General features: G+C 34.7%; 1 protein-coding gene across 31 annotated transcripts in view; it reads right to left on the bottom strand.

Moving 5' to 3' along the window:
• Positions 1–20,566, bottom strand: part of NEB (nebulin) — a 207,472-nt gene that overhangs the window by 118,725 nt on the left and 68,181 nt on the right. For all 31 annotated transcript variants that reach the window (XM_051986439.1, XM_051986409.1, XM_051986440.1 and 28 more), the window contains exons 45-61: positions 19,465–19,776; positions 16,560–16,766; positions 14,699–14,803; positions 13,722–13,829; positions 12,780–13,091; positions 12,435–12,641; positions 9,652–9,756; positions 8,683–8,790; positions 7,354–7,665; positions 6,927–7,130; positions 5,768–5,872; positions 4,730–4,837; positions 4,050–4,361; positions 3,241–3,444; positions 2,206–2,310; positions 1,994–2,101; positions 190–501 (exon numbers count right to left, since the gene is read on the bottom strand). In XM_051986439.1, the coding sequence (XP_051842399.1) occupies positions 190–501; positions 1,994–2,101; positions 2,206–2,310; positions 3,241–3,444; positions 4,050–4,361; positions 4,730–4,837; positions 5,768–5,872; positions 6,927–7,130; positions 7,354–7,665; positions 8,683–8,790; positions 9,652–9,756; positions 12,435–12,641; positions 12,780–13,091; positions 13,722–13,829; positions 14,699–14,803; positions 16,560–16,766; positions 19,465–19,776 (3,234 nt within the window). The remainder of the gene's footprint in view (positions 1–189; positions 502–1,993; positions 2,102–2,205; positions 2,311–3,240; positions 3,445–4,049; positions 4,362–4,729; positions 4,838–5,767; positions 5,873–6,926; positions 7,131–7,353; positions 7,666–8,682; positions 8,791–9,651; positions 9,757–12,434; positions 12,642–12,779; positions 13,092–13,721; positions 13,830–14,698; positions 14,804–16,559; positions 16,767–19,464; positions 19,777–20,566) is intronic.

The raw sequence follows: 20,566 nt of genomic DNA, 5'->3' as shown, positions 1-20,566 counted from the left end.
GAAGTGTGCATATAGCTACTTAAACCATACCACTAGCATTAAATTTGGGGAAAATCATCAATAATGTCAAGAAAAGAAAGCATTTTACTTTTCTCATGGATCTGACGATATTATTGGGATATTATTGCTATATTTTCCAGGTATTTTGAACAACTTACCCCCCAACATTTAATATTTGTCAATACTCACTTCACTCTGTAGGTCATAAGCTTTACGAGCATGAATGACATCATTTTGGTCTGGCAAGCAGGTCCATTGGTGTAGGTGATGCTTGTAGTCTATATCACTGACTAAGGTCTGACATTTCTTGGCCAGAACAACTCCTAGCATATCCACTGGGCTGCTGAACTTGGTCTTCCACTTCTCAAAGTCCTTCTTGTACTCCCTGTCACTTTGAACCTTGGCTATATGCAGAGACCACATCATCTTGGGGTCGTCATGAATGGCTCGGGCTCCAATATGGTGGCCAAGCTGCTTACGATAACCTTCCTTGTACTTGTACTGGGGGGAAGAAAAGGTATGCAACAGGTAAAGTCCTAATCTGTTCATCTGTGATTATAGTATTAGTATTTTAAGATAATATCCCTTAACTCAGGAACTATACCTCTTACTGTCAAGTTTTGTGGTTTCCCCAAATACAGTACTTAGTGGCCAACTCCACGGTGGTAACTCTTGTTGAACTTAGGCTACTCTTGGAGTGGCAGACACAAAGCCCATTATGGGGGCCATATTTAAAGACTTTCCAAATGGGTAGTACCTACTGCAATATACACTGCACTGGGGTACCATTAAAAATACCCCTAGTCTCTTCTGTACCATGGTGAGACATTGGGAAAACACTTCAGTGAAAAACATAGTTGTTGAAAGAAAAGGAAAAATGCCCGAATCAACATCTTTGTTTTGCAAGAGTGAATTAAGATGCAGGAAGAACTATCCTAGCTTTCTTGAGGTTTCCTAGTTAAGGTTGTACTTATAAGATGTTCTAGCATTTCAAATGTTTCTAGAATTTTGAGTAAAACTATACAATGACAGATAGATAAATTGGAGAATATCTAGAGCAGATTGGCTGGGATTGTAGAGGAATTAGACAATATGCCATAGGAGGATTCATTGAATGAACTGGGGATGTTTAGCTTGAGGAAGAAGTCTGAGGGTAAAGAAAAGAGAGAAATGATATTTATCTTACTATAGATTATAGCTATCTTAATATATGTAAAGGGAAGTTATGAAGAGAAAGGATTGAACAGGTTCTACTTGCCTATAAAGGCTGGGATTCCATTATGGGCAGAAATAGAAAAGAGATAGATTTTGGCTTGATGTCAGGAAAACCTTTCTCACAATTAATCATGTCCAAAAGTGAGATGGCTTGCTGCAGGAGGTACTTGTTTCCTCCCTTCCCTCCCACAAAAAGACTGGGTGACCTTGTCTTGGATATGTAATAAAGGGAATTCTTGGTTGGTAATGAGTTGGACTAGATGATGATGTTATTTTTGATTACGATTCTTTATTAGCCTCAACAGGCATAAAGGGAAGACACATAGTTGAGGAAAAGACTTTGAATAGAATATATCATTACTCTTGTCTCAGTAAAACGCTGAACATAAGTAGGAAATTTAACCCTACTACTCATAGCAGCTTTCGACAAATGCATTCTTCACATTGATAAGCCAGACATACAACCCAAGTGTAGTCAGATATCAATTTTTTAACCACTGAAAAGAAATATGGAATTATAGTTTTATATATATTACATATATAACTATAAAACTATATAATTTATAGTTTTAGAGAGTATATTTCTTTAGAATGCTTATTTTTGGTCATGTAGAGTTGGATATGAGGATTTCACTAAGCTTACTTACATTAGACTATGATTTCTAGAGATGTGTTGTGATAGCTTAGACTTCAACATGTAATTGTTATGTTGTAAATATAAGATATTGAGAAAATTTTGAGCTAAGTTGATGGTGGAAAATTGCATGGATATACTTACTTCACTGGCAATATCTCTGGAGGCTTTAGCTGCCTTGATGGGGATGGCATCTATCCGCAAATCATAGCCTTTCTGCTTGGTTTCTTCTAGGCCAAGTTTATACAGTTTCTAAGATATTGATAAATAAGTATAAGTTCATATGAAAAGATTATTTTTAAGAAAAAATTCTTTTAATATTCAAAACATCAATGTAGCACAATATATTCGCTTACCTCACTGTAATTAATTTTATTCTGCTTTGCCAACAAAACTTCAGGGGTGTCTGGCATAATATGTATGCTAGTTTTGTCTTTATCCCATGCTTCAGTATAGAGACGCTGAAACAAATATAAACAAATACAATGTCATGTTGAATCATAGGAATGACACAACAATGAACCAATCTAAACAAAAATACTTTCATGTTTTTCTCACTGCCATATTAAATCATCTGTCTCAAAAGAGCCTCAACCCTTCACCTCAAGAATTAAAGATACCATTCTAAAAAATCTGTGTGAACTACTTCAATTCTGAAAAAGTTGAGGTTCCAAATGGGGACAGTTCCTAGCCCTTGATATGCAGGCCATCTTCACTTTTAGTAGCAGGCTGAATTCATTCCCTTTATTACAACCTCAATACTCACTCACACACAATTTTTTTTCTTTCTATAATTACTATTAACTGAACATCTATTTAGGATTGCTAAATAGCACAGTGAATAGAGAACTGGACATGGAGTTAAGAAGACTTATCTTCTTGAGTTCATATCTGGACTCGGACACTTACTAGCTGTATGATGGTTGCCAAGTCACTAAACCCTGTTTGCCTCACTTTACTCATCTGTAAAATGAGACTGAAAAAAGAAATGGTATCTTTGCCAAGAAAACTGAGTCAGAGATGAACAACAACAAAAAACCTATTTAACTATTCATTATTTGGGTATTTATAAATAAAAATCCCCCCTTTGGGGGAGTTCAGGAGCTCTCATAATTTTCCTCATTAAAATGAATGGAAATAGGATTTTTATCAAATGGATTTTTCATGGAATAGAAAAGAGAGGGACAGTTAGGTCCGGAGGACCTGAGTTCAAATATGATCTCAGACACTTAACACTTTCTAACTGTGTGACCCTGAGCAAATCACTTAACCCCAATTGCCTCAGAAAAAAAAAAGGAAACAAAGGAAAGAAGAAAAGAGATAGATATATTGAGATTTTTAGAAATTATACAAAATAAAACTACCCTCCTCCCCCAAATAAGAAGACTTACATGGTTCATTGTTTTAGCATTATTCTTTGCCAAAACCATAGGCATAGAGTCCATAAGACTAGAAAATTTGAATTTTTCTGGGTGCTGACGATATATGTGGTCACTCAAAATTGTAGTTGCTCTTTTATTCTTTTCATCCTCAAGGGAACCACTAGGGGACCAACCGATGCCTCTCAGCCACTGGAGATCTGCTTTATACTGAATCTAAAATTTCAGATGAATAACAAGTTAATATAAAAGCCATAATCAATTCTGGGAGGGATAAATTTTTTTTTTGATTTGCTTATGTTTTCATTCTTATGTGATCTTTACTTTGAAAAGTTGTAAAATAAAATACAGCCTTTAAAAATCACAATAATACATTAAAACAGATTAGAGATATCATTCAAAACCCACATATTCTTACTTGAAAGTACAGATCAAAATCATCTTTAATTTTTATGCATTTTTCTAAGCTGCCAGTGTTAGTTGGAGGATAGTGCCTCCAAGAGGTTGAAGAGAAATGGTTGAGGTGTAGGTGAAAGAATACTGATTTTGAATTATGGGATTTAGCTTGGAATACCAGCTCTGTTGTTTGTTACCTGAGTGAGATAGGGTGAATTAACTTCTTAGGCCCTTTGTTTTCCTGGCTATAATACAAAAAGAACTTAGGTCCTTTCTAACTCCAAATGTCATAATTCTAAAAAACTTAGGGGCATTAAGCTAAGCTCTTTATGACTGACCCTACCCTACAGTGAGGCAATAGCCATGGAAGATAAAAAATGAAGAGAAATATTTTGCTATTGATCAATCAATAGCCTTAAACTCACATCACTCTGAAGATCATATGTCTTCCTGGCATGGACAACATCATTCTGGTCAGGCAGACATATCCATTGGTGCAAGGGGTGTTTGTAGTCTATGTCACTGACCAGAGTCTGACACTTCTTGGCCAGAACAACCCCCAGCATGTCTACTGGGCTGCTGAACTTGGTCTTCCACTTCTCAAAGTCCTTCTTGTACTCCCTGTCACTCTGGATCTTGGCCACATGCATAGACCACATCATCTTGGGATCATCCTTTATATCACGGGCTCCAATATGGTGGCCAAGCTGCTTACGATAGCCTTCTTTGTACTTGTACTGGGGAGAAACAAATCAGAAAGCAGGTCAAAATTGTCACCACCATCTATGAATAGATTACAGATAATATTAACTACAATAGCTTATTCAAAAATCTTGTAAATTTGCTTATTTCATGGATTTGTTAGAGAAGATTCAAGACTAAATTCAAATTTTAAATTTGAATCTAATTCAAATATGCAATTGAACCTATGTCAAACAGTTGCCATGGACATGTTCTCCTTTCATTTAATATTCTAGAATTATCTAGGCCCCTATTTTAATGGGTAACTTTTTGAGATTTGCTTTAAGCTCAGCAATAATTTGAACAGTTCAATTGAAATGTCAAATGATAATCAAGTTGGTATGAAGCAAAAATAGGCACTTACCTCACTTGCAATTTCTCTGGATGCTTTGGCCGATTTGATTGGTATAGCATCAATAGGAAGATCATAACCTTTCTTCTTCAATTCCTCATAGCCTAATCGGTAGAGTTTCTATTAAGAGAGGAACAAAATTATTTTTAAAATCACTTATAATCTGATGGGACCAAAGTAGTTAATATTTCCAGGTTCCAAGAAAATAACATGGATGAGACAGAGTACTTTAAATGAAATTGGAAATAAATAAATTCCATTTTTAACATTCTTTTAAAATGAAAAATGTTGTGGTCAGTCAAAATATACAGCAATGAAGTATTACTTTCCTATTTATTTCAGTGTTTTATGAAAGTTTTTGTCAGGAATCAAAAGGAATTGCATAAAAATTCTGAAAAACAATTAAAAGAAGAATTGCCAAGGAAGAATCTGCTCACATAAAGTCTGAATACAACCAAAAGGATGCAATATATACTATTTAGTATCAAATAAAAAAATAGGTGATGGCTTATAAAAGCAAAGGGTAGTGTTTTTTTAATATAATTTTTGAAGAATTAGATTTTTGTTGTTGCTTTAAAGAATACAGAAAAAAATTGTGAGTTCCAGTGATATATCTAGACTATTATTTTAAAAGCAAGCTGATCTTAAATTCAAAGCATGGGAAGGAATTACTGATTTTGAGTTTTTGTGGTAATTATATAGAACAAAGGATTTATTTAGACTTCCCTGAGATATTATATGTGCCCAAAGTTCATTGGGTTATTGTCCTTTAGAATTTATAACAGAAATCATTCTATGAAAGTGACATTTAGAATTACGGATTTGGGGAAATGACACTGGGACTCCACTTAAATTTTCCTGTGTGCACATCTTTTGCAGATATCTAACACTGCTTAGAAACTAGAAAGTACAAAGTCTTAATATGGGAAATCAAATTCAGAAACATTTTGTAATTTAAAATATTCAGATATTTAAAATACGTTGGAATTAACTGGGCTGGGAGCAATTTCAGCAAACTCTTGTAAAGGGTATTTCCCAAACTGAACTTACATCACTTGTATTGATCAAATTTGCTTTTGCTAAAATGATGTCAGGTGTATCAGGCATTATGTGAATCTGTGTCTTGTCTTTGTCCCAAGCTTCTCGATAGAGTCTCTAGAATGAAGAATAAGAATTTTTTTCAGTAAGAATATTAGGTAACTATTAATTTTCCAGGGCAATATAATATATTGAACAAGGCATCATTGAGTGATATGCATTAGCAGAAAAAAGAGACATTATTTCTTGACTTTTAAACGATATTTAACTCAGGACAATAGCAGTAGTGTACTCAGAATCAGAAGACCCCCAGGTTCAAGTTCCACCTCAGATACTGTGTATAAGGCAAGTCACTTAACTTTTATAATCCCCATATGTAAAATCAGTGGGTTGGGCTTGATAGCCTACATATATTATCTCATTTGACCCTCAAGTCAACTGTAGTTGCTAGATCTGCATTGGTAGAAAAAATTAGCACATAAGGTCCTTGTATCTTAGTTTCCTCATGTATAAAATCAGGTCTACATGACCTCAAGTTTAGGTGACTCAGGTCCTTTCTATCTCTAGAATACTTTAAACTACTTTAACCATTTCTGCTGTATATAAAATTATGGTTGGTCATTAGCCTCTTCTGGTTACAAGGTTAGACTTCTGGCTCAGACATTTAAAAGAAATAAAGGTTGCCCTACTCCACCCCCTGCACAGAATGGAGTCTATACTGTTCCTTTGCTATGTAAGAGTCAAAGATGTAGGTTGGAGGTGGAAAGCCATAAGTTATGAGAAATCTGAGTCTGAGACAAAATCTGTCTCTATTCATTAAATTATATGCATATAAGCCAATTGAAAGAAGTTACACTTATAATTAATTACACCAGTTTCCTCACATTTCTCCCACTGTTTATGCTAAAGCATATTAAATGTCTCAGAATAGCTTTCAATTCCTTAGAATTTAGCTTATGGCTTTATTACAGTCAATCTTCAAGGAAAAGTAAAGATATTCAATATTTTTCTCATTGTAGAAAATTCATTTATCTTGAGTTTAAAAAAAAACATGCCATGTTCAATCCATTTATTACTTGATTCAGCATGGGACAATGAGAATGTCAGTAAAATATTCAATTATAAAATATCTATCTCTCAAAATATAATCCATCTCTTAATAGCAACTCACATCACTCCTGTTTTTGGCATTTGTCTTTGCCAAAACTATGTCCATGGCATCAGGAAGACTAGTGAATTTGTTTTTGTCTGCTGGTTGTCGGTATTTCTTTTCACTGATGATTTCTGAAGCCTTCTTGTTCTTTTCAGCTTCCAAAGAACCCAGTGGGCTCCATCCTATCCCTTTGAGCCATTGGAGATCAGATTTATACATGTTCTGTGGAAGAAAAAATCAGATCCAAGAAGATCATTTTTTTTTTCATTCAGAATATTTAACTTAATTTTTAACATGGCATCAAAAAGCAAATACCACTAATAGTTAATTTGGGTTATTTTATTTTGCTTTCTCTACTACAAAATAACATCCTTAAAATACAATGTTTTACCCAATAATTTAATAACAATAACATTTTTAAATATTTTGATGAAATAGAACTTACATCACTTTGTAGTTCATAAACTTTTTTAGCTTGAATAATGGCTGTTTGATCTGGCAGACATGTCCATTGGTGTAGAGGATGCTTGTAGTCAACATCACTGACCAAAGTTTGACATTTCTTGGCCAAAACTACTCCCAGCATGTCCACTGGACTGGTATATTTGGTCTTCCATTTCTCAAAGTCCTTCTTGTATTCTCTCTCACTTTGCATTTTGGCCACATTCATGGATAATACCAGTTTGGGGTCATCTTGAATACTACGGAACCCAATATGGTGGCCTTGTTGTTTACGGTAGCCTTCCTTGTACTTATACTAAAATCACAAGTAAGAGAAAAAAAAATTTAATTAACATAAAGGCAAGAAAAATTAACTCAAATCTCTCAAGTCTAACATGTTTGGATAATCTCTCATCAACATTTAAGTAGGTAGAAATCTTTCTACATTATTAGTAAGCCATATAAGTCTTATCTGTGTTGATGATCAAAGGAGATTATGGAAATGATCAACAGCATCTATTTTTCTGACATAGCAAAACCTAATTAGAGCCAGAAGAATAAATTAGGATGTCAAAAATACAGCTTGTCTAAATTTCAGCAAGGTATGTCACAATGCCTCTTTAAGTAAACTCTTTGAAAAAACAGAGTGCATACCAGATTACAGCATATTTACATGGATTCATAGCTTTCTGAAGAGAGTTTATTGGATCATTCTTTTTCCGAAGGTTTCCATTTACTGATGTATAGGAAAATCAACATACCTCTAAAACAAGAGTTCTTAACTTAAGAGTCTGTGAACTTATTTTGTGGTTGTTGGGGTTTTTATTTTTTTAACATATTAATAGCTACATTTCATTTTCATTGTTTCCCCTAATTTATGCATCTGAAACATTTTAAGAAGTGCATAGATTTCATTAGACTTATAAGGGCAAGACAAAAAGGCCAAGAATATATGCTTCAGGATTTTGGGGGGTTCCATACCAGTTTCATGAAATAAAAGCATGCTTAATGTTTGCAAATAGATTTTTTAAAATTAGACTGTATCTGATTTTTGCTTTGCAAAATATGGTTTCTTGTTCAACATTTTTATCAGTCACTTAAATGAAGATATACCTCAAATGCATATCAAATACACAAATATTATAAACCTGGAAATAAATAGCCAATATTTTGGGTGTCAGAAATGAAATATTTTAAAAAGCTGAAGTCTAGATTTGAAAACTTGCCTTCCTTTATATATTTTAAATAATGATTGTTAATAACAACAGTGAATATAAAAACCAGTTGTGTTGTTAGACAGAACTGACTCAATAGCACTTGCTATGTTACTTACATCACTGGCAATGTCTCTTGAAGCTTTGGCTAACTGGACTGAAATTGCATCAGGTCGGAGATCATAGCCTTTCTTTAGTGCTTCTTCCCATCCAAGTTTATACAGTTTCTAAAATTAACGGAATTTTTGTTATTTACCATTGATTTTTAGTAGCTCTTTAGAACAGAAATACAATTGAAGCGGGCAAGGCTAAATCCTAGAATCTTTTGCCATTTAGAAACATAGAATAAAAGACAATCTTGGCATTTCTTAAAAATCTTTTCTTGTGATCTCAACAGTCAGTCAATATGCATTTTCATTTTATTTCAATAATTTCATCCAGTTCTGAGTTTGAAAGGTATATTATGGTTATAAAAACCAAGATATAGTAACCTGCAATTATTTATCCCTATATATGTACTTATTTTCCCAAATACATTGGAAGGAAAGTAACTTTCCTTGAAGACAGTAACTATTGAAATGAGTGTGTGTGTGTGTGTGTGTGTGTGTGTGTGTGTGTGTGTGATTTTATCCCACCAGGAACAATGCTTGGAATATAGGAAGAACTTAATAAATATTTGCTGATTGATTCATTGCAGTTGCTTTGATTGTGTCATTGGTGAGTATGCTATTATAGCCATTAAGGTTTTAGGGCTGAAAATAGACAAATGTGAAATTGGGATCTCTGAGAGCCCCGAGACAGTTCATCATCTTGACTATGTTCATTACTGGGCACAGAGTTTAGGGCAGTATGTCAAATGACACACTTGACAAATTGAGAGCAAAAAGTTTGTTTTTTGAGGATCACCAGATTCACTTATGGGAAATATATCTAAATGTGTAGTAGTGATTGGATTGAACCTGTTGAGTATTCTACTTCTTTTCCTTCAATGTTTCAAAGTATATTCTCTATTAAATTAATCAATATTTTTGACCAAGCCTAAAAAGAAGTTTTTGTACTTAACATCAAGAAGCTTTAAATATCTTTACCTGACTATACAATGTCTGGTTCTGTTTGGCCTGTAGAATATCTGGGGTATCTGGCATAACATGAATCTGAGTCTTGTCTTTGTTCCAGTCAACAGTATATAAATGCTAAGGAGAAATAGAACAAGTAAATCATTAGAATAACCATATAGAGGGAGGAAGAAATGTCCTTTTTAAAAAAAAATTCCAAAAATAAAGGAAATGTCAATATTGCTTTCATTTTCTCAACCAATGTCTTCAGTCTAGGAAGACCAGAACAAAATGGCTAACAGAGAAATGAAATCTCAAATAGGCAAGGAGATGATGAGAGTATCCTATTTTCTTCAACACATTCAAATAACTTAATCCAGATGAACTACATTCCAGGATATTGGAAGATCTTGTGGATATGATTGATAATTCATTGTCACTAAGTCTTTGAGAAATCACATAGAAAAAAAAAAGCAGCACAAAACTGAAGATGAATAAGTACTGACCAATTTTCAAAAAAGAAGAAACTAGATTTCTTAAATAACTTACAAAGCTTATTTTTTACCCCTGACAAAGTTCTAGAGTGCCTTAATAAAGGATAGTTTGTAAATGCTTAAGTAGGTGATGATGAGTTAGTATGAGTTCTATAAAAAGAAGGAAAGGAGAGACAGATAGACAGAGACAGAGAGAAAAAAGGAAGATAGTGGGGAAAGAGAGGGAGAAGGAGTTGGACTGGGAATCAGGAAAAGATGAGTTTGTACCTTGCCTCAGATAATTATTTGCTAAATGTTATTAGGTAAGTAATTTAATTCTCTCTTAGACAAAGATTTTTGGGGAGAAAAAGCAACAAACAGTGGATAGAACACTGGATTTGAAATCATGGTTCAAATCCCACTTCAGAAATTCATAACTTCTGTGACTACACAAATCACTTAGCTTTTTTGGGGCTCCATATACCCATCTATTAAATAAGGAAGTTAAATGTGATGACTTCTAAGGTCTCTTCTAGTTCTAAACCTATGGCTATAAATCCATTATGTTGATATAAAGCCAAGCTCATTGACTTTTGGGGCAAGATTACTAAAAATGTATTAGGGAGTGATGTCATGGGCATTATAGATTTAGATTTTAGTAAGGAATTTAATAAAGGATCTTATGGTATCTGTATATATAAAATGAAAAGATAGGGGCTGGATTACGGCAATATTTGGTGGTTTGGGAACAGATTGAATGACCTACCCAAAGAGTGATGATCACTAAATTTGTGTTCACCTGGAAATCTATATTGAAGTACCCAAAAGTTCCATATTTTATTCTGTTTTACATAACATATGAATAAATGATAATGGGAAGTTGTGGAAAGTATGATTATTTAATGTGTGTATGATACAAAATTGAGGCAGACAGTTGAGATCTCAAAAGTTGCAACTGTTTAGAAAGAGAAGTTAAATATAATAAAAGGAAATTTAATAGGAATGAAAATAAAGTTCTATGTATTTTTAACAAATTAACTGCACAAGGATAAGATGAGGAAAACTATATTTTAAAAGAAGTTGAGTTTTTAGTGGATTGTAAACTCAGTAATGTGACATAACAGCCTCAAACCCTATTTTAATCTTAGGCTGTCTTCCATCAACAAATTATTCAGAATGGTAAAGGCTTTCCTATAATTTTATTCTAGTCAGATCACATCTGTTGCATTGTATTCAAATTTATGCATTTCATTTTGAGATTGATAAGTCACAAAACATTCCAAGGATGGCCAGGATGATAAGGGAATTCCAAATCATGCCACAGGAAGATTAGTTGAAGGAATATGGAATGTTTATCCTGTAGAATAGAAGACTTGGGGGTAAAAGGATAGCATATATTATACTTATCTTTAAATAATTGAATGAATATTAGCTAGAAGAGTGTGTAAACTTGTTTGGTCCCAAAGATCAAGATTAGAAACAATAGGTAAATTCGAAGAAAGATAGATTTTTGGCTGGCAAGGAACAACTTCCCAACAATTAGATGTATGGAATGATGAAATTAATGAGCTCCCCATCATTGGGAACCTTCAAATGAAAGCTTAGAATCCAGTCTTTCAGGTGAGGGGATTTTCTGTATAGGTATTTTATTAGATAAATCCTCAAGTCCTTTTAACTTTAATTTTCTGTGACTGTACATATTATGCCTACTTGAGTAGAGTTATTCATTATGTTGTCAATGCTATAATGGAAAATGAATTCGGGAACAACTCAAAACAAAATTTAAATCTTTCAGGCAATTCTTCAAAGGTAATGAGATAAATGTCTTTAAAAATGTGGACAAGAAGCAAATAAAACATGGAAATGCAAAATGCCAAGAAAATACTAACTTAAATTGGCTGGAAATGGAATTTCAAATAATTTGATAGTAATTAGAAATATTTTGAAGTTTCACTGAGGGCAAGAGTAGATGAAGGGGGGAAAGAGTTTTGTTATGATTGACTATCAATCAGGCTTTTCTACCTCATATTCCCTAAGAATATCTTCCTTGTCCTTCCAACCTTATGCCAATCCAACCATACACTTTGGAATTTGGGGAGGGAGAATAAAAAGACAAGAAAATTTTAAAGGAAAAAAGTCAAAGTGATATAAAAAAAGAAAACAGAAGATAGGAGGAGAAGGAAAGAGGCAGAAGCATCCTGGAATAATTTTTAATTGTTCAGAAATGCAAGAATGATATTAAAGGCTCCAAATGAAAAACTAGAGCTTTGCCAAAGATTCCTTCCTTTCAACATTGATTTGGGGGGCAGGAAGCTCATTCAGAATGAATGACATGTGTTTTACCTTATTCATGGTGTGTGCATTCTGTTTTGCAAGCACCATGTCCATAGAGTCGCTCAGTTTCTTGAATTGAAAGTTGCTAGGGTGCTGACGGTATTTCCTGTCACTTGCATATTCAGTAGCTTTCTTAGCCTTCTCCACTTCCAGAGAACCAGCTGGACTCCAGCCAAGGCCTTTGTACCATTCGTTGTAGTCCTGTTTATATTCATTCTATAAAGAAAAGAAGCAAATTGTACCTTATCTTTCCTACTCTTTGCTGAGAAAATTTATCTGCTTCAAAAGAAAAATTCAATCCCTTTTCCCATCTTGGAACCAACAATCAAAAACCCAAAGGAAACACAGACTTACATCACTCTGAATGTGATTCATATTCCTGGACAGCTCAATATTCATTGCATCAGGCAGGAGGATGTACTTGTGAATCAGGTGCTTGTAGGCAGTGTTGCTTATGTTGGCCTGGGCATCCCTAGCTGCTGTGACACTGAGCATGTCAGCAGGAGTGTGGTAGCTGGTCTTGGTATTCTCATAGTTTTTCTTATATTCCCGTTCAGATTGCATTTTAGCCACTTGCATGTAGTGGACTAGTTTGGGGTCATCTTGAAGACTGCGGAAGCCAACCATCTTCCCCTTGTTCTTTTCATAATTATATTTGTATTTATACTATGAAGAAAGTAAGAAGATGTATGTCAAAAACTTCTCCTTTGAGTAAAAATCAAGGCAAAAAAATATTAAACAATGCTCATTCACAGGATTATGATTTAGATTTGATATGATTTAATTCAGTTTCCCCCAATCCCCCCCACCACAACACATTTTACAAATAGAAAAACTGAGGTTGTAGAGATTGCATGACTTGCTCAGTATCATGCAAATAGTGCATAACAAAGTTATGATTCAAATTCAGATCTTCTGACTCCAAATACTATATATAATGACTCCCAAGCATTAAAAAATGGGATTTGTCCAACTAATTGTTCAGAAAAATCTTACTCAGTGACCTCTCTTTGAGTAATAGGACATCATCCTACAATGAAAATGCCTTTATAGGCCTCAGAATACAACAGGGCTCTTTAAATGTACGAGTTTCATTTAATGGACAGTTTTATTTTATTTTATAGATGGTAGAAAATCTACAAGAGAGACTTTTGGTGTTTCCACTGACCAGAGGACCAATCTAATGCTCTTGTCAGCAGAGTATTATAGTCTCTTCAATGTTTCTAGAAGTAACCTTGATTAAGTGCACCTGCATGGGAAACAAAAGACCAGGCGACTGTTTCCATTCAAACTTACATCACTAGCGATATCTCTGGAAGCTTTGGCAGCAGTGATAGGAATTGCATCAGTTCTGAGGTCATATCCCTTTTTCTTCGCTTCTTCCAAGGAAAGTTTATATAGTTTCTGTGGACACAAAAAGAGCATCAGTGGTGGGATAAGCAATCAGGTCATCTGCCAAGTTAATTCTCTACACTTACTGTATGATGTCATACATCAAAGTAAAAATTAAAAAACAGAGAGAACAAGATCCACATTTTCAGAGATATCTCAAACCAAACTCAATGTTTTAATTCATTCTTTTAAATATAAGGAATTCTGTGACCCTAAGAACATCAGTGATTCCTAAACCCAGTGGAAGGAATCTCAACCAAGAAAAATGGTTTGGGGAGAGAAAAATTACATACCAATTCCAGTTAGGCAAAGAAAAGAAAAATAAAACACCCAATATTATAAGAAGTATGACATTTCTTTATCCTGGGTTCTAATCATGATTTCTGCCTTCCTTCCCCACCTGAGAATTTCACACAGCTGAGAATCCGCAAACTCAAAAGAAATGAAAGTTTACGATTATTCCTCCTCTTCTCTCTCATCCCTCTCTTACTACTAGGGTTCCTTCTCATTTCTGAAGGAAATACAGTCACAAATTCCTATACTACCACCCTGTATCGCTGCCCCTTCATCTGAGTTTTAGACCTCTGCATATCTAGGCCCTACTCCATCAACAATCCTATTTCCAGTTACAGAGAGATTATAAATACAGGATAACAAAGAACTTTTGACTAAAGGACTGGTATGTCACCATTATTTTCATTAGACACAAAAGTCTGAACTGAAAGCCGGATTCCTCCCTTCAGTTTTATATCTTCATAGCATCACCTGAGCATAAGGTTGTTGTAAATAATTGGTGCTCAATATTTAATTTATCTAATGAAGAAAAGAATGGATTTTAATGGGAAAGATAGGGAAACTATGGCAGGAACACATATACTTACATCACTCATGTTAATCGCATTGGCTTTTGCCAAAACAATCTGAGGGTGATCAGGCATGATGTGAACTTTGGTCTTATCTGCTTCCCAAGCTTGTTTGTAGAGATGCTTGAAAACCAAAAATAGTGGTTAGAATCAAAAAACCTCAATGAGAAAATTGATCAATGCAGTAACAAACCACAATTCTAGAGAACCAAAGATGAAATATGATTTCTAATTCCTAAAATAGGTATAATGGATTCAAGATGTAAAATACATCATAAAATTTTGATTATGACCAATTTGCCTTACTTGACTATGCACATTTGTTACAAGGGTTATCTATCTATGTATCTATCTTTCTCTTTCTTTCCTTCCCTTCCTTCCTCCTTCAAAGGATTCTTTCCTTTCTTCATTCCTTCCTTCCTTTTAAAAATTTTGTTTAATCAGAGAGGAGGGAGGGAGAAGGGATGAAGTCGAGAAAAATTTTATGCTTAATTTTTTAAAGTAGTATAATTTTTAAATCTTCTCTAGAAATTTTACCTTGTTTATCCATATGCAGTAACTGCTGCTTTAAGATTTAATTTTAAGAGAACAATTGAATTTGATCTGTTGAAGTGAAAAGATGAATAGAAAACTACACTAGACTAAGTCAAAAGGTCAGGAATTTCAGCAATGACACTAACTCATGATCTTACTTTTGGCAAAGCATCTCATTGCTGTGAGTCTCACACACTGGCAGTAGGCCCCCCTAAAACAGTCGCAGTTTTATGCACAGTTAATATGATTATTGTCCTTCATGCTAGAAGAGGACTAAAATGACATCACTATGTTGGGATTTAAGGCATAGTGTGAGTGATCAAATCACTCCAACAAGCTCCGAGGCTCTAACACAGACTGAGCACAAATAGTCCAGATAAACACTTGAAGTGGACATGTCTCTAAATATATACATCTCACTTTTTTTTCCATTACTTATAGTTCTCTAGGTATTTTCAAAAAGGTGGAAAATTTATACCCAGGTCACTGCTATTTTCCCAGACTTAATTAACTATTCCTTATAGTTGCTTATTAAAAAAAAAAGAAAAGAAAAGAAAGAACTTGCTTACAGTTTTAATAGTTTAAAAGGGCACTGATACTTTTACAATAACCTGTGTAGAACATGTTTATCCAGAAATATATTTATTTATATGGAGATATATAATTATGTAATATAAATAACAATAGATAGGGTGGATATATTGTAATCTTTACTAATAAAGGAATTACTCATATCTATAATCAACCAGAGTCACTGAATCCCAGAATTTCAGAGTTGGAAGGGAACCTTACTGGCCATTAGTCCAACATGTATCTGAACAAAATTCCCTTCCACCATAAATCTCCCCTGATAGCATGGAAATTCCTTAAAGACAGGAACTTTGTCTCTCCAAATAAAATAATAAAAATTCACTGATGAATTGATAAATGACAAATGGGTATTCAGTCATTGCAAGAAGACAATTATCTCCTTTGAGACAGATCTCTGTTAGTTTTCTCCTACGTGCTCCTAATATCTGTCTTTAATGCAACTCCCATCCATCATCCCGAGTCTCCCTAAAGTATTCAAGTATATAGTAACAATACCTGAAATTATCACAATTTATGATTTACAATGCACTTTCTCACACACATTATTTTGGAGGGTTCTTAGAACCCTGTGAAGTGTGGTATTGTTATGATCATTTTTCATAGAAAGCAATTGAGCTTCAGAGAAACTAAGTGACTTTCTAAATGTCACATTCCTGGAAGTACAGAGAGCTAATGATCAGTACCAGTTCTTTTAACTCTTAGTTCTATATTCTTTCTCCTTTTGAATAGTGAAAATTTTAAAATATTTACTTACTTCGTTCATAATTTTTGCATTATTCTGTGCTAGAACCATGCTCATCGAGTCCATCAAAGTGGAATACTTCAAAGTGTCTGGATGTTGGCGATACTTCTTGTCACTGATGATCTCCATGGCTTTCTTGTTTTTCTCAGCTTCTAGTGAGCCTAGAGGCAGCCATCCGATACCTTTCATGAAGTCATCATAGTCTGCTTTGTACTGATTCTTTAAAAAAAAAAAAGTGGTGAGGGAGGGAATGAAACAATGATTACCTTTGTGGACAATATAGAAGAAGTACAGATGAACAAGCCCAGAATATGTTATGGTTAATATCTTCCATTTTTGTTTTCAAACAATAAAACATCAAAATTCAACCATTTTTAATATTCAGCTTTCATTCTTTCCCCCCCACCAAATCAAAAGAGACATTAGATGCTAGCTAGATATAGAGCTGGAAAAAATTGAGATAACTAAAGCCACATCACCTGCCCCCATTCTCCAGATGAGGGAACTGAAAAAGAAGGAAGTAAAGCGGCTTACTCAAAGTCACCTAGAGAGTAACAGAGCTCAGATTTTAACTCAGGTGTTAACAAATTTAGCAAGTTTAGGTCTTTTTTTAGTCAGTTTCCTTTCCAATTATCTTAGAAAGAAAAAATACTACTTCAATGCAAAGAAAGGATAACTGCCTGTGGGAATTTTATTTCTGATTCATAGTTTCCCAGATTATAATTTTAGAGATGGAAGAGACCTTAGAGGTCACAGTTAGTCCAGTGTCATCATTTTACAAATGAGAAGACTGAGGCCCAGAGAGGCTAAGTGATTTGCTCAGGGTCACACAGGCAATTAAACAGAAGAGCTGATATTTATCCACAGCTCCCAAGATTTCAAATTCAGGTCTCTTTTTCATAGTACAAGATTCTGTTGAGGAACATTATCCCAAACTAATTTGCATCCAGATATTATAAGCAACTTGGTTTATATATATTTTGTCATCTTGCAAGTATTTAGTTTTTAATCAGACTTCATTCAGGCAGCCTCTTGTTCCCCACCTCGTTTCCCAGTCTATCACAACCCACCGCTACTTTTTAAAGATCTCACAGCTGTTTTGTGGCAAACTGGTCTTTCTCCTTCACTCTGGCTTTGGCTCTGTGTGGCTTGCCCTGTGGGCCTCTGCTTAGATATCCTATGCCCTGTCATCCCTTGTCTCTCCTTCTATTACTATCTTTGACTTCGGTAATTTGAGGTTCCTAATTTTAGTTTTCTTTTCCTAGGTAACATGGTGGGTGGTTCTCTGGGCCTGGGGTCAGGAAGGCCTTAATCAAATGGGACCCCAGACATTAATTGGCTGGATGATCTTGGATATTTAATTTTTCTCACTCTCTTCAACTATGAAATGGGAATAATAATAGGACCTAACTCCCAGAGATATTGTGATGGTCAAATGAGATAATATTTATAAATTGCCTTGGAGGTAATACTTTAACCTCACACAGTGTCTGGCACATAGTAGATACTTAATAAATCTTTCCTTTATTCTTTTCTCTCTCTTTTTTCCTTCCTTTCTCTCCCTCCTTTCTCTTCTTTTTCCTGTCTTTTTCTACTCTTTCCTTCCTTCATTTTTGCCCTTCTTCCTTCTTCCATCCTCCTTTCCTTCCTTCTCTCTCCCCTTCTCTTTCTCTTTCCTTCCTCCATCCTTTTTCTTTCTTTCCTTCATTCTTTTCTCTCTCTTTCCTTCATTGCTCTCCTTCCTTTCTCTTCTTTTTCCTGCCTTTCTCTACTCTTTCCTTCCTTCATTTTTACCCTCCTTCCTTCTTCCATCTTCCTTTCCTTCCTTCTTTCTCTCTCCCCTTCTTCTCCTTCTCCTTCTTCTTCTTCTTCTTCTTCTTCTTCTTCTTCTTCTTCTTCTTCTTCTTCTTCTTCTTCTTCTTCTTCTTCTTCTTCTTCTTCTTCTTTTTTTTGCTGAGGCACTTGGGGTGGTGACTTGCCTAGGGTCACACAGCTAAGAAGTGTTAAGTGACTGAGGTCACATTTGAACTCAGGTCCTCCTGACTTCAGGGTTAGTGCTCTATCCACTGCACCACTTAACTGCCCCCTCCTTCCTTTCTTTTCTTTTCCTCCCTCCCTCCCTTCTTCCCTTCCTTCTCCCCTTCCTTTTCTTCCTTTCTTCCTTCCTTCCTTCTTTCCTTCCTTCTTCTCTCTTTCTTTTTCTTCTCTTTCATTCTTTTTCTTTCTTTCTTTCTTCCTCTCTCACTTTTTTCATTTTCTTTCTTTCTTCCTCTCTCTCTTTGTTTCATTTATTTTCTTTCTTCCTCTTTTTTGTTTTCTTTCTGTTTCCCTCTCTTTCTCTCTTTCTTCCTCTCTTTCTTTCTTCCTCTCTTTCTTCTTCTCTCTTTTTTCTTCCTTTCTCTTTCTTTTCTTTTTCTCTTCTTTCTTTCTTTCTTTCTTTCTTTCCTTCCTTCCTTCTTTCTTTCTCTTTCCTTCCTTCCTTTCCTCCTTCTTCCTTTCCCCCACTTCCTTTCTATCTTTTTTCTTTCTTTTTTCCTTCCTTCCTTCCTTTCTCCTTTTCTTCTATCTTTTCTTCTTCTCTCCTTTCCTTCTCCCATATATAGATAGAAAATGAGTAGCTAAGAGTCCTGGTTTCTCCATCTTCATGACTTTTTGTCTTCAATGGTAAAGTTTAATATAATCTTTCTAATAGCCATTTCTATACTAATATATTTTTAGTTTTTACCATCTGTGGAGTGCCACAACAAAATTGGAAAGTAGTCACTGTGCATTACAAAAGTTGAGGCAGCATCAGGCTAAAGGAGCAAAGATCATCAGTGACATATTTGCTTTTTTGTTTTCCCTCTTCTTCTGCTGTATGACAGTTACTTTAATGAGTCCCTGAGCCAACATGCCCATATGTGTGTCTTTCACTTACATCGCTCTGGATCTGCATCATGTTTTTGGCTAACTCAAAGCTCATGGAATCTGGAAGCATGTTGTATGTATGGATCAAATGCTTGTAGTTGGCATTGGTAGCCACTTCCTGTGACTTCTTAGCTGCCACAACACTGAGCATGTCCACTGGGGTATGGAATGATGTCTTTGACTTCTCATAGCCTTTCTTGTACTCTCGGTCAGACTGCATTTTAGCCACTTGCATGAAATGTACCAATTTGGGATCATCTTCAAGGCTCCGGAAGCCAATGTGCTTCCCTTTGGCTTTTTCATAGGCTTGTTTGTACTTATACTGTAGGCAGAAGGAGAAAATAGGACAAAGATAATGAATAAAGGAAGAGAACAGGTTCCCATAACCATATGGTGGCTACCATTTTAAAATGTATTTGGTTTCAGTTCATTTAAAATAAGCAAAAGAGGAACTAAACAGAAACACATTTTTTTTTAATTCATTTCAAGTTCCCACGTTGGGCCCTAGAAGCTGAGGACATGAGGGAAAATGAGTTCAATGTGAATTTCAGTAATTCAGAAACGAAGGCTGACCCAAGATACTTAGATTACATAGATGTATATTAAGAAGAGGGAATAACCAAATAAATTATTACATTTGAATATAATAAAATATCATTTTGCCATAATATGATTTCAGAGAAACCTAGAAAGACTTATATAAACTGATATAATAGACCCAGGAGAACATTCTGTTAACTGTGACATTGTAAGAAAGAACAAATTTGACAGACTTAAGAACTATGATCACCATATGATGAGCAACCATTATTCTAGAAGATTGATGATGAAAATTCTATCTACCATCTGAAAGGTGATAGACTATGCAGAATGAGACACATTTTTTGGACATGGCAAATATGGGAATCTGTTTTGCTTAACTTTACATATTGTTATAAGGGTTTTGTTTTTCTTTTTTTCTTTTCCCAGTGAAGGAGGTAGATGAAAGAGAGGGAAATGACATGTTTGTTATTTTTTTTAATTTCATTAAAAAAAAAAAAAGATTTGGTTTTACCCTACTATCTACTCATCAGGAGAATTTGCTGACCTAATTTCCCCTAAGAGCACCTGTA

The sequence above is a fragment of the Antechinus flavipes genome, chromosome 3, assembly GCF_016432865.1.
Source record: "Antechinus flavipes isolate AdamAnt ecotype Samford, QLD, Australia chromosome 3, AdamAnt_v2, whole genome shotgun sequence".
NCBI classification, from domain to species: Eukaryota; Metazoa; Chordata; class Mammalia; order Dasyuromorphia; family Dasyuridae; genus Antechinus; species Antechinus flavipes.
Note: the sequence above shows the minus strand (reverse complement) of the source record. Positions and strands in the feature narration are given on the sequence as shown.